The following is a 17,221-nucleotide window of genomic DNA, read 5'->3' as shown; positions in this document are numbered from 1 at the left end:
TTAATAAAATTATAAGTAACTGAATATATCAAAGAATAACTAAAAAAAAAACAAAAAAAACAATTTACTCCCGGCTGTCTTTTAATGAACCCGGGTCCCGGCTGTCTTTTAATGAACCCGGGTGTATGTTTGTCCCCCACTGAACCGGCAAAAAGGGACACGTGTGTAATAAAAGTTTTAACCGTTAAAAAAGGAGGGCAACAAATCTTACGATTAGATCACCAGGAACAATGCCTTTAGAAACCGAAGCCGACAAAAAGAAGCGTCAAAGACATTTTTGGAAGTGGGTTACAGGTACTCGGAAAATTTCAAAAGCCGCTTTACAAAATTATAAGAGTTTGAGTTGCCGACTACGGAATGAACATGCCCAAACTTTTCCAAGCTTATACCAGGCTGTCAAAAATTTTTGTGTTAAGGAATCTGTGCGGGAATTTCATCGAAAGGTGATTAAGTTCAATGATTCTCTACGAAACAACAAAGATTTTCAATATTCCGATGAAATGTTTGACAGTCTTGAACTTTTTGATGGACAAATTGAAGACAGTGTTTCTGAAGGTTTTATGAAGCATTACTTTGTCGGGTAAAACTGGGCGTAGCCCGGGCGCGAAGCGCCCCGCGAGCGAAGCGAAGCGAGCAGCGCCGCAGGCCAAGCACCCACGGCGCAGCCGTGGCTGGCGAAGCCAGGTGCTTGTTAATCAATAAAAAGATAAACATATAAGTGAACAGATACATAAATAAGTAAATGAATAAATGTTTCTTGATCCTATAGGCTCTCGATTGAGGCCTTTTAACCCTACTTGACTTGATCTTTTAGATTCTTGAGATCTTTTAGATCCCTGAAATCTTTTAGATGCTTGAGATCTTTTAGATCCTGAGATCATCTAAATTCTTGATCTTTTAGATCCTTAAGATCGTTAGAGCCTAAGGTCTTTTAATCTTTGAGAGCTTCAAGATCCTCGAAATCTTTTAGAACCATTAGATCTTTTAGATTCTGGAAATCTTTTAGATGCTTGAGTTCTTTTAGACCCTTGAGTTCTTGTAGATTCTTGAGATATTTTAAATCTTTGATATCTTTTAGAACCATTAGGTCTTTTAGATCCTTGAGACTTTTTAGATTTTGGAAAACCTGTAGATCCAGTGAATCTTTAAGTCGTCTCAAATCTTTAGATATCGATGATCTTTTAGGTCTTCTAGATCTTTTAGAGCTTATGGATCTCTTAGATCTTGTGGATCTTTTAGATCTTGTGGATATTTTAGATCTTCTGGATCTCTTTGATCTTGTAGGTCTTTTAGATCAAGTGGACTTTTAGACCTCGAGGGCCTTGAAGTTCTAAGATCTGGAAGTTCTTGAAGTTCTTGAAGGTCTTGGAGGTCTCGAAGGTCTTGAAGATCTTGAAGCTCCTGTGATTCCCGAGGCTTTCGATGGTACTGAAGGTCTTGAAGATCTCGAAGGTCTTGAAGTTCTTGAAGATCTTGAATGTCCTGAAGGTCACGATGATCTCGAAGGTCTTGAAGTTCTTGAAGATCTTGAAGGTCCTGAAGGTCACGATGATCTCGAAGGTGCACTGTTTGTTCAGACGACGACCCCATCTTACTGATGAGTAGGCTGAAAGGTCCTTGATGAGAGGCTGTTAAATGTGCAACTTGGATAAAGCAATTGTTCGAGCGTTTTGCCTCTACGGGTCATCCGGATCTCGAATATAAAAAATCAGTCGTTTACATAATAGGATATATTTGTAAAATGTGTGTGTGTGTGTGTGTGTTTGTGTGTGTGTATGTGCGGGTGTGTGTGTGTGTGTGTGTGTGTGTGTGTGTATATATATATATATGTGTGTGTGTGTGTGTGTGTGTGTGTGTGTGTGTGTGTGTGTGTGTGTGTGTGTGTGTGTGTGTGTGTGTATGTGTGTGTGTATGTATAAATTTGAAAGCCAGCGTTGCACAAGGACGTTTTGGGGGTTTAGTGGAATGACCATGCACGAAGATAAGACGATGAGATTTATTACATTTTATATATTTTTTTCATATAATCTACTTATAAGGAGTGTGTACTTAATAACTCTTCAGACTAAACGAAGGCATTATAAAGTGTAAATTTAACTGGAGTCGGAGTCGGTATATTTTGACCGACACCGACTCCGACTCCAGTGACACCGTAAATGCTTCCGACTCCAGTGACCGTAATTGCTTCCGACTCCAGTGACCGTACTTGCTTCCGACTCCGACTCCACTACTCCGACTCCGACCCCGACTCCACTACTCCGACTCCGACTCCACAGCCCTGCCCATGGGTTAATATGTATACCCAAATCCTGGTCTTCCCTCGTTGGGCATGATGGTGGGTGGGGCCGTGATAGAGCGAATCACAGGCATATGTTTATGGTAACCATACTGGACACATATGGTGGGAATGTGTTTATAACCTGTCCCCGTCAAAATAACCAAAAACACTGCGTTCTGCCGAGGTGTTGTAAATGAAGTACCAACACGTCGAGCCAGTTCCGGGGTGAACCTTCGGCGGACTCTCCATGTGAACGGCTGGAATATTCATTCTCCCAGAACGATCGACTACCCTCTTTATCGGCGGGGGTCAGGAGGCTTAGCTTGGATATAGTGTCCCTCTCAGATGTGAGAAGACCAGGAAACAGCAAGATCAGTAGTGAGGGTTGGCTGAATAATAAAAGAGTGAGGGGTGAGGGGTGTAGTGAGGGGTCAGTAGTGAGGGGTGGCTGAATGATAAAAGAAAAAAATAATGATTTAAGTAATTTTATCCAAAGCACTGATCAGACGTGCGTACATTCCGAAGACGAGCAAGACTGCCCACGCCAACTCCTGCATTTGGCGGAAAAGACAGGCACGAATCGCCTTGCGATCACAAAATATACAATAACAAATATATATATTTATAAATAAACACAACAGGAAATATATACATAAAAACACAAGAAAGGTCACCATTATATTACCCCTACAACTGGCCGGGCCGAACCGATGTGTCCCACCGGGCAGGAGTCGCTACAGGCACATCTAGCCGACTACAATACGCCGTTGCAAGGGCTACCCCGGTTGATGAGCGTATAATTACTGGTTAGACTGAAGCACACCTTGGGTTTCATTTATCTTATTGCAGTATATGTTCCCACTAAGATATATAACCTTGAAGAGACGTTCTATGCCAAGCTTGAATCTATAGCTGACTAATTCCCGCCACAAGACACACTTATTGTTTTGGGCAGCTTCAATACGGTTGCTGGCACCGACGGAGCTGGTTATGAAGTATGTACTGGCCCCCATGTTTTTGGAACCAGGAATATCAACAGTTTTCTCCTGAATTTTTCAAAGTCCAGAAGACTGTGGATTGCTGGTTCCAGAAACGACAGCCACAGCGATGGATGTGGTATAGTAATACCAGATTGCCCAAGGAGATCGATCACATACATGTTAGCACTCGTTGGAATATCCTACAGAACTACAGGGTTTATCGAACGGTTGAATTCTTTTGGACCGACCATAGATGTGTGGTCGCAACACTCAGACTGGATATCAGATTAAGGAGAATCCTATTTGGGTTTTATCTGGAGAAACTCAGGGATGCTGCGTGTGCCCAGGAGTATGCGGTAGCAATCTAATAATTTTTGAAGTACTTTGCTCTCTTGAGGACCCTGAAGAACTGTGAAACACTTTTAAACGCGAAACTCTGAAAGCTGGCGAGGAGTGCGTTGGAGAGCGCCCAAGGTCGAGGAGTGGTGTGGAGTCGAGGGAGAATCCAGTTGGAGTGTAAAGAATCAGGCCGTGCTGCTAGAATAGCTGGAGACCTGGGTCAATACAGGACTCAGAAACGGTGGACTTGAGTTCTCATGAGAATGAATATGGAGAGGTACGTAATGGGAATCAATGAAGATTATTGTATATCCATTTTCATAGTTTAAGTAAATATATTCATCCTTAGGAATTAGGAAAGTAATGCGTAATTGGAAGTGTGTTTGTTCGTATGTATGTGTAATTATTCTCAAAGTTTCCGTGAAGTCGTAGTGATCGCCATTCCTGAATGCTTATTTAATCAACAATTCAATTCTTGTAATGTGAAAATGGGATGAATGTGTAATGGGATATCTTTGAACATATATCTATATTAGTATATCATTTTGAGTGTCTGTTGTTTTCTGTGTGAAAGGGAATAAATGGAACTAATTGGGCAAATGGCAACTTGGGTTAATTTCCTGCGTGCCCAGAAGGACGCAGTCAGTCTGAGCGAGAGCGTGAACTGGATAAGAAATATAGCAGATACGTGCCCTGTGTCCTTCGTACGGAGACAGTAACCCTGCTGTTGTTAGTAAACAAAACCATGTAATAATTTAGCACGGGGTTACAACTAAGACTTGTTCTTTACCCGTTTGATTTTCTACTGTGTGCGCAACCCTGTGGCACTTCTGGACAGACAAGTCACAAACATTGAAAATATTTCTGCAATTCTTTACCAATCACCCTCATTTAGAAATTTTACCTCCAATCCTTTCTTCCTGGCTGGAGACAAAATATTCGACGAATGACCAAAGAAAACGATATTGTTTATCAAAGAGATAATACTTTCATTTACCTATTATTTATTTGTGTTTATTTGTCGTTGTTCTTTTACCAGTAATATTTATTTATCCTGTATATTTTCAGTGAATACCTTACTTTCCAAACTTCTTCTTGTTGATTCTATCAAAGGTATCAGAAATAATTAGTTTCGTAATCTTCACCACTATTTTACTTAAAAAAAATACACCATTACCAGAATGCATTTTCTGGCCCAGCAAACCATTTTGCTAATTTGTCTGTAATGCTACATCATATTCTCCATACGTCGACAGTACATTTTCATACTCCCACATTTCCCAAACATTTCATAAAAGAACCTAATTTCTGATATAACATGATTTTAGATAAAAATACCTTTGTTCCAAGAAGTGATTTGCATCTGTCCTTGGCTCATATAACTTGAATAGAGTTTGAATTCAGCGAATATAGGCTCATTGCTCCCCATACATGGTTATGGTCATTATCTCTGTGACGGTCTCCTGGTGGAAATACCTCACCTATGAAGCCCAGACGACAAAGAACCTCATTACTTACTATACCTGACATAATAGTAAATATATATATATATATATATATATATATATATATATATATATATATATATATATATATATATGATGATGATGAAGGTGGAAAAAGAAGTCACGGGTCTAGTTCCGAGATTTTGAGTTTATTCCTTACCGGTTTCGCTCTATGCTTCTTCAGAGGAATTCCCCTGAAGCATGGAGCGAAACCGGTCAGGAATAAACTAAAAAATTCGGAACTAGACCATATGTACATATGTACGTGTGAATAAATAACATTCCATCATGGGATTCGAACCCTAGGCTGTGCAGTTACTGAGCGAAGACGTTACAGCTCCGTCACATTGTATGTCTTGCTGAAACTGAATGGAACTATTCCTCTAGCCTTCCGACATAAACTCTAACACTGCAAACCAATATATGCTGGACCTCAATGATGAAGAGGCAACGTGACAATGAAGTCAGTAAAAGTGCACCTATATCTTCCTGACTAGTGACCTCATCACAAACAAGTAGACGGCCAAAATGCTCGTCAGCATAAAGTATCATATTCCCTCAGTCACACATCGTTGCTCCTACACAAAATGAGGTGCATGCAATACAAGAATATACATCATAATTCAATATATAACTCGAAAAAGATAAATGCAACACAATAGATATAACACAACAATTTACTTCACCTTTAAATCTGTAAGGAGAGCCAGCACTTTTTAACAATTAGTCCTCTCAAAGATTTCTTCCTACCCCAATGTCTCTAGCCTATTCGCCTCCAGGGTTTCAGCGTTTTTGTTTTTGTTTTCTCTCTTTTCTGACGGATGTTACTCCAATCATTTCTATTTCATCATTTCTTATTCGATCTCTTCTAGTTCAGAAATTATGATAAATATATACAACACAAAAAAGACACACAGCACAATACATATGAAATAGCGTGCATGAATTCCCGAGCGAGTTAATGTCGGAAGGTCAGGGGTATGTCTCCAAGCTTTTAATAAAATAACAGTGAATTATATAATAATTGCCACCGCGAAAAGTCTATAAAAAGGCTACATATACTGTTATGCTTTGACCATACCCAATTATGTCAACATAATTGAAATATCCTATTGTCACTATGTCCGGACTGCAAATGTTAAATTTTTCTTAAACACGTCATCATACGCCTAATATCATGTCTGTGGCCTAATGTTACTAAAATATTTTCTAATGAAGAAAGATGCCAACCTTCTCATTTTTTAGTTGTGATGTAATTGGTGTAAAAATAAAATCATTATGAAAGTAAAATTCGGGCTCAACGTTTCCTCTGTGTATAGGTCAGGTTTGGGTCAACACCACTGCACTGCAAACTGGTACTCCAACACTGGTGGGCAAAGAAATTTTAGTGTGTGTGTGTGTGTGTGTGTGTGTGTGTGTGTGTGTGTGTGTGTGTGTGTATGTGATCACAACATTATCCATAGATCAGGCCATATATATTTAATATCTTACCCGGATGAGTAATAGCTGTCGATCAAGAGTCCAACACATAATCCAAGGCTGTGATGGATCACTCAAGAATAATACACATTTCTCTTCAAAAAGGTTCTTCAACTGTGTGGGTCATCATATACCTGTATACATAAGTCTGGTCATAATGGTGGAGGGCATAGTTCATAGTTGAAAGGTTTCTCGTGTGCAAAATCCTCACATCATAACTAGGACCACTCTTTCGTTCGAGCTAACAATCACGTCACACGTGGGTCCCCACATAATATTCAAAAGCAATCTTCCCTGGCCTAGCTGTAGCACAATGACACCACTAGAAAGGCGTCTCCCCTGTGTAGGTCATCACGTGATATTTTATTATTAATAATATTATTTTAACAGCTCCGCTCAGGTCACACTAGAGGATTACTCTCCAGAATGGGTCATCATGTGACGTTTGAGATCACACTTTCGTGAAAAAGCTGCATCGCAATGGTCACACTCGAAAGGCTTCTCTCCTGTATGGGTCATCATATGCCGCTGGAGATCATTCTTCCTTGAGAAAGAGGCATCGCATAATTCACACTGGAAAGGCTTCTCTCTTACGTGAGTCATTATATGATTTCTGAGAGTTCCCTGATATGAAAAAGTTTCTTGGCACAAATTACACTGGAAAGGCTTCTCTCCAGTATGGGTCACCATGTGCACTTTTATTTGACTCTTTCGTGTGAAAGTTGCATCACAAAGATCACACTGGAAAGGCTTCTCTCCTGTGTGGATCATTATATGCCGTTTGAGGTGACTCCTTGTCGAGAAAGCTACATCACAATGGTCACACTGGAAAGGCTTCTCTCTTGTATGGGTCATCGTGTGCCGTTTGAGAACGCTCTTTCGTGAAAAAGCTGCATCACACAGGTCACACTCGAAAGGTTTTTCTCCTGTATGTGTCATCATATGCCGCTGGAGAGAAGTCTTCCCTGAGAAAGAGGCATCGCATGAGTCACAGTGGAAAGGCTTCTCTCCTGTGTGGGTGATCACGTGATATTTGAGAGTTTCCTGATATGAAAAAGTTTCTTGGCATAAATTACACTGGAAAGGCTTCTCTCCAGTATGGGTCACCATATGCACTTTTATTTGACTCTTTTGTGAGAAAGTTGCATCGCACAGGTCACACTGGAAAGGCTTCTCTCTTGTATGGGTCATAATATGCCGTCTGACAAGACTCTTTGTTGAGAAAGCTGCATCGCAATGGTCACATTCGAAAGGTTTCTCTCCTGTGTGGGTCATCATATGCCGCTGGAGATAACCCTTTCTTGAGAAAGATGCATCGCACAAGTCACAATGGAAAGGCTTCTCTCCTGTGTGGGTCATAACGTGATATTTCAGAGTTCCCTGATTTGAAAAAGCTTCACTACACAAATTACACTGGAAAGGCTTCTCGCCAGTATGGGTCACCATGTGCGTTTTCATATGACTCTTTCGTGAGAAAGCTGCGTCGCACATGTCACACTGGAAAGGCTTCTCTCCTGTATGGGTCATTATATGCCTTCTTAGACTACCTTGATCTGAAAAGGCCGAATCGCACACCCCACACTGAAAAGGTTTCTTTCCTGTGTGTCTAAACATATGCTGTTTAGCATGACTCTTGTTTGAGAACGTTGCATCACAACGGTCACATTGGAAAGGTTTGTCTCCTGTGTGAGTCATCACATGTCGTTTGACATGACTCTTGCTTGAGAAAGTTGCATCACAACGGTCACACTGGAAAGCTTTGTCTCCAGTGTGAGTCAGCATATGTCGTTTGAGATTACTCCTCTGCAAGAAACCTGTATCGCACAGTTCACATTGAAAAAGCTTTTCTCCTGTGTGAATCTTCACATGCCGATTGAGATGACTCTGGGTAGAAAAAGCTTGTCTGCACTGGTCACACTGGAAAGGCTTCTCTCCTGCGTGGGTCATCATGTGATGTTTGACCTAATTCTCTTGTGGGAAAACTGGAGTTCCTAAATTACACTCGAGTGACTTTCCTTCTGTGTGCTTCATCGTATGGAATCTGAGGTTATTCCTCTGAGATCCCAACATATGACTCATTAAATCAAATTATTTTCAGTTTATGTCGTTGTGTAGTAAATTATACTGGATAAATTCCGATGGCATTTTGATGCTTATCATTTTCCTGTCAACGAAACAAAATATGGGTTATTAGCCCGTTCGTAACCATAAAATCCTATTGGAGATTATGTGATACTGGAGATCGGGAAGCTACGTACATACCATCGCTGTTAACAATATTATTGGAAGCCAAGTTTACAGAGAAAATGGTGCTCAAGAAACGGGAAAATACTGAAATGTTCATCAGTTTTATGTAAAGTACATAATTACCATTTTTGCGTGACGGCATCTAAGACTGAAATCCTGGGTTGCGTTCTTGCCAGCCAGTAAATCGGATACACATTAGAATAGGTTATGTTAGGTTACTATAAGTGACATAGGGCATTATCTAGAGCTGATGAGGTTCAGATCAACAAAAAGAGTGCAGTTCTTTTATAACTTCACTTTGTAACTACATCTTGATGATTAGTGGGACACGAAAACTTCCTTTGAACAACGCTTCTATTATATTTTCAGCTTCCCAGGCCTAAACATCTCCCCGTAACCCCTCCCCTTCACAAGTTCTTATATCTTAGTCTTGTTTTTACATGTCAGTTATTTGGTTTTGTTACTGATCTCCCGTATTATTATCATCACAACGTCCAACACTTCTTAGAACAACTTCAACAACAATTTTTGAGTCTGTGATAGTAGTAAGCAACAGGATCATGCAATAATTTAGCGACCTCCTGAAAATAAGTTTTGTTCATTAGATGTGTAACTATCTACTGCAGTGCAACTACATGATACTTCTGGATTATATATATATAAATATATCTCACGTTTTTCAAAGGTTCCTGCAACTGTACAAAACGCCCCTCTGTAGAAATAGTTTCAAAATCTTTCTTCCTAGCTGCAGAATAGTAGTTTACGAAGAGCCAAAGAAAACTTATAAACAATGCTTGTTAAGGGGTAACTATTCTCTTATACTAATTATCGCGAGAAAGGTTACTAATCTTGCAAAATTCTCTAAGTAACACTTGTTTTACATTCAACAACAAAAAATAAATTTTGGAATGTACTATGATAAAGGTAATAATCGGAAGCGAAAATACGTGAAATTTATTATTCCTTACTTAGGTGTCTCATCCACGGATTACCATTTAATGGTCTCATTGTGTGTACACAAAACTACACCATACAATACAAAAACAACACAGTAAGTGGTTAACTTAATCCAAGAAAGAGTAATCTAGATTAGTTGTCTACTACAGGAGATCTACAACCTTTAAAGTACTATGAGAAGAAAATTTGTATTATATGACTGTGATTAATGAGCTCTGATGGGAAGGTCTCGTCTACTGTGCAATGCATGCATCCGTGATAGTGTAAGTTGATATTGTTTTATTGTTGGTTAATTGTTCAGAGGACAGTCATATGATTCCTGTATGTCTTAAGATAATCTTCACGATTTTTAAATATTTGTATGCTACAAATATTCACAGAGGAATATATGAAAAAAAAGAGGAGATAGGGCAGAGAATGCCCACGGATTAGGAGAGACTGGTATATCAAATAGCGAAAATCATTGAAAACAGAATAATATTGTATAAGAAACGTGAATAATATAGAAAAAAGACAGCTGAGGCAGGATCGAATATTACAGTTATACAAGAGACTAGTTTAACTGGCAAAAAGAAAACATCACCAGAAACAACAAAAATAAGTATATAGTGGAAATTTTTGGTGTTTCTGGAGATAGTAAATATTAGTATTGGAAAAAAGACCTTCCGAATTGATGAATAGATATTAATTGTGAAACCCATAGTTAAGATAAATTATACCCACGGTGCTTAAACTCTTGTAGACCTGTATCAGATTTCATATTTCTCTTTAGAATGATTGAAAGTGTGACTGGATCAGTTGATGGAACATCTGAAGAAAGTAAACACTTTACCAGATAATCAGTCTATATATAGACAGCTTTATTTCACTGAAAACAGCTTCATGCAGTGGTGAATTATCTATTTTACTGATGTACATGGGAAATTGTGGTCTTTTAATCCTACTTCACCTGAGTGCTGTTTTTGACATTGTAAAGATTTCATTACTTGAAGATTGTAAGACTATTGGCATTGATAGTGAAACATTAACCTTGGAAATAGAACCTATTGTGTATAAATCATCAGAATCTTATTGGCCACAAATCCACATGGAGTTAAGTTTACATTACTTGCTGATGATACTACATTCTCCATGTCTGAACAATATATTGGACACGGAAGGAAAATTTGATATCATGGGAGAAGTCAAGGTCTGGATGAGTATGAAACAATGATTTCTTATTTTATCTCTTCTAGTTCAGAAATTATTATAAATATATACAACACAAAAAATAAGACACAAAAGACACCCATCATAATACAGATGAAATAGCGTACATGAATTCCCGAGCGAGTTGTCGAAAAGTCAGGGGTAAGGCTCCAAGGTTTTAATACAACAATCATAGAATAATCATATAATACTTTTCACCGAGAAAAGTCTCGCAAAAGACTACATATACTGTCATGCTTTAATCATACCCAATCATTGTCACCATGGCAGGACTGCAATGGTTATATTTTTTTTAATTAAACACGTTATCATGCTCCAAATATCATGCCTGTGGCCTTATGTCACTATAATAATTTTTAATGAAGAAAGATGCCACTTGGCTTTTAGTTGTCATATAATTGGTGTACAAACAGAATCGTTATGGAGGTAATTCATGCTCAATGTTTCTTTTGTGCATGGGTCAGGTTTGAGTCAAGACCACTGCACTGCAAACTGGGACCCCAACACTGGTGGGCAAAGAAACCTTAGTGCGTAAGACCACATTACCCATAGATCAGGCCATATATGAACTTTAATATCTTACCCGGATGAGTAATAGCTGTCGATCAAGAGTCCATCGCATGATCCAAGGCTGTGATGGATCACTCAACAAGAATACACATTTCTCTTCAGAAAGATTTTTCAACTGTGTGGGTCATCATATACTTTTATATGTAAGTCTGGTCATAATGGTGGAGGGCATTAGTTAATAGTTGAAAGGTTTCTCTTCTGTGCAAAATCTTCGCACCATTACTAGGACCACTCTTTCGTTAGAGAACTAAATAACAAGCACGTCACATTTGGGTCCCCACATAATATCCAAAAGCATTCTTCCCTGGCCTAGCTGTAGCACAATGACAGCACTAGAAAGGCGTCTCCCCTGTGTAGGTCATCACGTGATATTTTATTATTAATATTATCTTAACAGCTACGCTCAGGTCATACTAGAAGGTTAATCTCCAGAATGGGTCATCGTGTGCCGTTTGAGAACACTCTTTCGTGAAAAAGCTGCATCACACAGGTCACACTGGAAAGGCTTCTCTCCTGAGTGGGTCATCATATGCCGCTGGAGATAAGTCTTCCTTGAGAAACAGGCATCGCATGAGTCACAGTGGAAAGGCTTCTCTCCTGTGTGGGTCATCACGTGATATTTGAGAGTTCCCCGATTTGAAAAAGTTTCTTGGCACAAATTACACTGGAAAGGCTTCTCTCCAGTATGGGTCACCATGTGTACTTTTATATTACTCTTTTGTGAGAAAGTTGCATCGCACAGGTCACACTGGAAAGGCTTCTCTCTTGTATGGGTCATTATATGCCGTCTGACAAGACTCTTTGTTGAGAAAGCTGCATTGCAATGGTCACACTCGAAAGGATTCTCTCCTGTGTGGGTCATCATATGCCGCTGGAGATAACTCTTTCTTGAAAAAGATGCATCGCACAAGTCACAGTGAAAATGCTTCTCTCCTGTGTGGGTCATCATGTGATATTTGAGAGTTCCTTTATTTGAAAAAGCTTCACTACACAAATTACACTGGAAAGGCTTCTCTCCAGTATGGGTCACCATGTTCGTTTTCACATTACTCTTTCGTGAGAAAGTTGCGTCGCACTTGTCACATTGGAAAGGCTTCTCTCCTGTATGGGTCGCCATATGCCTACTTAGACTACTATTATTTGAAAAGGCCGAATCGCACACCCCACACTGAAACGGTTTCTCTCCTGTGTGTCTAAACATATGTTGTTTAGCATGACTCTTGTTTGAGAACGTTGCACCAAAACAATCACACTGGATAGGTTTCTCTCCTGTGTGGGTCATCATATGTCGTTTGACATGATTCTTGCGTGAGAAAATTGCATCACAAAGGTAACACCGGAAACGTTTGTCTCCAGTGTGAGTCATTTTGATGCTTATCATTTTCCTGTCAACGAAACAAAATATGGGTTATTAGCCCGTTCGTAACAATAAGATGAACCTATTGGAGATTATGTGATACTGGAGATCGGGAAGCTACGGACATGCCATTGCGGTTAACAATATTACTGGATTACGCAAGGCAAATTTACAGAGAAAATGGTGCTCAAGAAACGGGAAAATACTGAAATGTTCATCAGTTTTATGTAATGTATATAATTACAATTTTTGTGTGACGGCATCTAAGATTAAAATCCTGGGTTGCGTTCTTGCCAACCAGTAAATAACATACACAATAGAACAGGTTATGTTAGGTTACTATAAGTGACGTAGGCCATTATCTAGAGCTGACGAGGTTCAGATCAACAAAAAGAGTGCCTTTCTTCTATAATTTCACTTTGTAACTACATCCTGATGATTAGTGGGACACGAAAACTTCCTTTGAACAACGCTTCGATTATATTTTCAGCTTCCCAGACCTAAATATCTCGCCGTAACACCCCTCCCCTTCACAAGTTCTTTTATCTTAGTCTTTTTTTTACACGTCAGTCATTTGGTTTTGTTACTGATCTCCCGTATTATTATCGTCACAACGTCCAACACTTCTTAGAACAGCTTCAACAACAATTTTTGAGTCTGTGATAGTGGTAATCAACAGGATCATGCAAAAATTGAGCGACCTCCTGAAAATAAGTTTTGTTCATTAGATGTGTAACTATCTACTACACTGCAACTGCATGATACTTCTGGATTATATATATATATATATATATATATATATATATATATATATATATATATATATATATATATATATATATATATATATATATATATATATCTCACGTTTTTCAAAGGTTCCTGCAACTGTACAAAACGCCCCTCTGTAGAAATAGTTTCAAATTCTTTCTTCCTAGCTCCAGAATAGGAGTTTACTAAGAGCTAAAGAAAACTTATGCTTGTTAAGGGGTAACTATTCTTTTATGCTAATTATCGCGAGAAATGTTATTGATCTTGCAACATTCTCTAATGTTAATGGAAGTAATTGTGGCGTCAGACTCGTCTAAATTCTTAATACTAATGTCTATCTACTATATTTGCAATATTTCATGTAAGTTTCACATATCATCACTTAATTTCATTAATCTTACAGAGCGTACTGACATACCTGTTAATGGGAGTAATTGGGGTGTCAGACTAATCTCAGCTACGCACAAGAAACAGAGGGACGGGCTATATGTTCGCATCCATGCGTAAATCCACCACCAACTCCCCCTCTTGCTTTATATAATGAAACTTCATTTCACTTCTCAATACTACCTCTAGCTTCTGAAATCTCTCCCTAAACTATTCCTCTGGTGGAATCCTGAACTGGAAGTTGGGAATTTTTCCTAATCCTCTTAAGTTAATGGCTCTAGTTTATGTGTCGGTCCGAACGCGTCTTAGTTACGTCGCTTGCAGTACACTAAAAATAAAACGCAACTACGAAAATAATATTCCTCTAACATTCCTGGCCTTACAGTAACACTTGTTTTACATTCTACGAAAATTTGTAAATTTTGGAATGTACTACGATAAAGGTAAAAATCGGAAGCGAAAATACGTGAAATTCATTATTCCTTACATATGGTGTCTCATTCACGGATTAACATTTGATAGTCTCATTGTGTGTACACAAAATCACACCATACAATACAAAAACAACACAGTATGTTAAAGTTAACTTAATCCAAGAAGAAACTTTGTATTATCTGACGTATATGAAAAATAAGATCTGATGAGATGCTCTCTTGTCAATTGAGCAATGCAAGTGTGGTGCCGTCGATTGATTGTTTAACCAAGAGCACCTCCAATGGGAGTGATCAAAGATACCCGTATAAGGACGATTTGGGAAATAAGAAATCGAGCTTGATTATTTAAAGGTACACGCTGCCACCACCCAATCGCCTATATGGATATATATGATCACAGATGGAAACTGCTCCTCGTTATTCACGTCTGACTCCGTCCCCTTTCCTCACGTCGTTCGGGGTTGGTTCTGGGTAGCGAAAAGGCCTGTCGTGACTCTACCATAGTGATGTCCAGGTTGGGTAATAAATGAATATAAGTGAAGGTTTTCTATGCCTTAATTATTACACTGTAGCAAAAATATAGTAAGATAATACAAAAGTATATTGTGATTTTCTCCAACTAGACAATCTATTGATCCTTACAGTGTGAAAAAATATATGGGTATGTTGGTCCTGTCCAACAACTACAATGACCTAGGCATGATAATATGGATATGCGAGATATCTAATAACACAGTTGATGCTTATGGATATCATAAGTAGGACACAGGCGCGTGGGTAAACGTGGTTATTTACGCTCCAACCTTCCGGTCACTGTATAAGTCTACTTACAATATTGTGTCTACTTCCAACACTGTGTCTACCTTCAACCCCGTATTCTTATTAGAGAACGATCACAGACAGAATTGTACTCTAAGGATTACACCTTCGTAGCTAATGTATATATGCGTGACACCGTCTAACTCCTTCCACGCAACAAGTGTTTGTGAATTACACTCCCTTAAACCCTTTTTTCCCCTATTATCGGGGTAGTTCTTGGCATCAGACTCAAAACTTAATAATAATAACTATCTACCTACTATATCTGCACTACTGTATATCATTTAACTTACATATTGACATTTATTTTCATTAATCATACAGAGCGCACTGACATACATGTTATCGGGGTAGTTCTTGGCATCAAACTAAATTTTAGCTGCGCACAAAAAAAACGAGACGGCTAATGTGTTCGTATCTATGGGTAAACCACTAACCTCCCCTCTTGTACTATTTCGTAAAACTTCATTTCGCTTCTCAACACAACCACTAGCTGCTGCAATCTCTCCCTAAACTATTTCTCTAATGGAATCCTGAAATGAAAGTTGGGATTTTTTCCTAATCCTCTTAAAGTTAATGGTCCTAGTTTACGCCTCCGTCCGAACGTGTCTTAGTGACGTCACGGGTGGGCGGAGCTACGGTGCGCCCGCTATGTTCTAGAACATTCTAATATCGTCTCTAAGATCAGTTGAACTAAGGTCAGTTGAAATATATTCGTAGCTACCTCCTATTGTATGTTTTTCTTCACAATGGTTATAGTAAGGCTCTTTGCCAACACATTTTGATGGGTAGACACAGAACAAAATAAATTCTTGATCTATTAAGGCCCTATTTTCTACTTTGTTTGCTTCTTGGTTGAATAAATCCGTCACGACGCCCACCCAGTCTCTCAAGTCAAAACTAAAAAAAAAAAAAAAAAAAAGAAAAAAAAAAAAAAAAAAAAAAATAGAAATAATAATAATAATAATAATAATAATAATAATAATAACAATAATAAAATAACATAGCCATTGTCAGATAACATTGTGTGTGGTATGTTGTATCTACAAAAGATATTGTTGACCAGGGTTTTGGCTACAGTCTCTGCTGTTTTGTCCTGGAGTGGTATTAAGATTGTGTATTTAGAGAAATAATCAACTGCTGTGAGTACATAATTGGAACCTTGATGGCTCGTTGGCATTTTCAGTAGGTCAATGCCAAGTGTTTCCCATGGCTCAGCAGGGAGTGGGATATCTTTTATGTTGATTTGCCTCAGGTTAGGGCCTCTGAATTGGTTGCAAGTTACACAAGAATCTATGTGTGTGGTTATATCTCTTTTCATGTAAGGCCAGTAATATGTGTGCCTAGCAGTGTTTAGTGTCTTATCTCTGCCCGAGTGGCCTCCCATTGCACTGTCGTGCAATATGTGTAGGAGCTTGGGGACTAGGGCTCTGGGGATAACAGTAACCTCTCTTGTATTAATGGTTCTCCTTATGACTCCGTCGACCAGATTGAGTTCCGCAATAGGGACAGGTGGTCGGGAGTGTAAGGGGGTTTGTGAGATGAGATGCTGTTTTATTGGAGACCATATTGGGTCTCTGTCAGTTTCATTTATGAGTTCTTGCATAGGTATGCATGTGGTTTGGGTTATGGGGGTGATGTGAGTTTGTCTGCTCAAGCAGTCTGCCACTACGTTAGCTTTCCCAGCTAAGTATACGATCATGGGATCGTAATCAAGGAGAGTTGTTTTCCATCAAGCAACTCTCCCATGTAAGTCTTTGGAGTTAAAAAGATAGACTAGGGGTTGGTGGTCTGTTAGTATGGTAATCTTGTAGCCTAAAATGAGGTATTTAAAGTGTTTTAGTGCCCATATGATTGCAAGTCCTTCTTTGTGTGTAGTTGAGTAGTTA

The 17,221-nt window shown here is 38.9% G+C and overlaps 1 protein-coding gene across 1 annotated transcript; it reads right to left on the bottom strand.

Moving 5' to 3' along the window:
• Nucleotides 1–5,314: 5,314 nt before the first annotated feature.
• Nucleotides 5,315–8,735, bottom strand: LOC143034943 (uncharacterized). The gene has a single exon (XM_076201289.1). It carries the CDS (start codon nt 8,529–8,531, stop codon nt 6,996–6,998), a length of 1,536 nt encoding a protein of 511 aa, XP_076057404.1. The 5' UTR covers nt 8,532–8,735; the 3' UTR covers nt 5,315–6,995.
• Nucleotides 8,736–17,221: the final 8,486 nt, after the last annotated feature.

Source organism: Oratosquilla oratoria, chromosome 18, assembly GCF_046742065.1.
Source record: "Oratosquilla oratoria isolate Oo_2021 chromosome 18, ASM4674206v1, whole genome shotgun sequence".
NCBI classification, from domain to species: Eukaryota; Metazoa; Arthropoda; class Malacostraca; order Stomatopoda; family Squillidae; genus Oratosquilla; species Oratosquilla oratoria.
The sequence above is the reverse complement of the archived record's forward strand: the minus strand, read 5'-3'. Positions and strand labels throughout refer to the sequence as shown.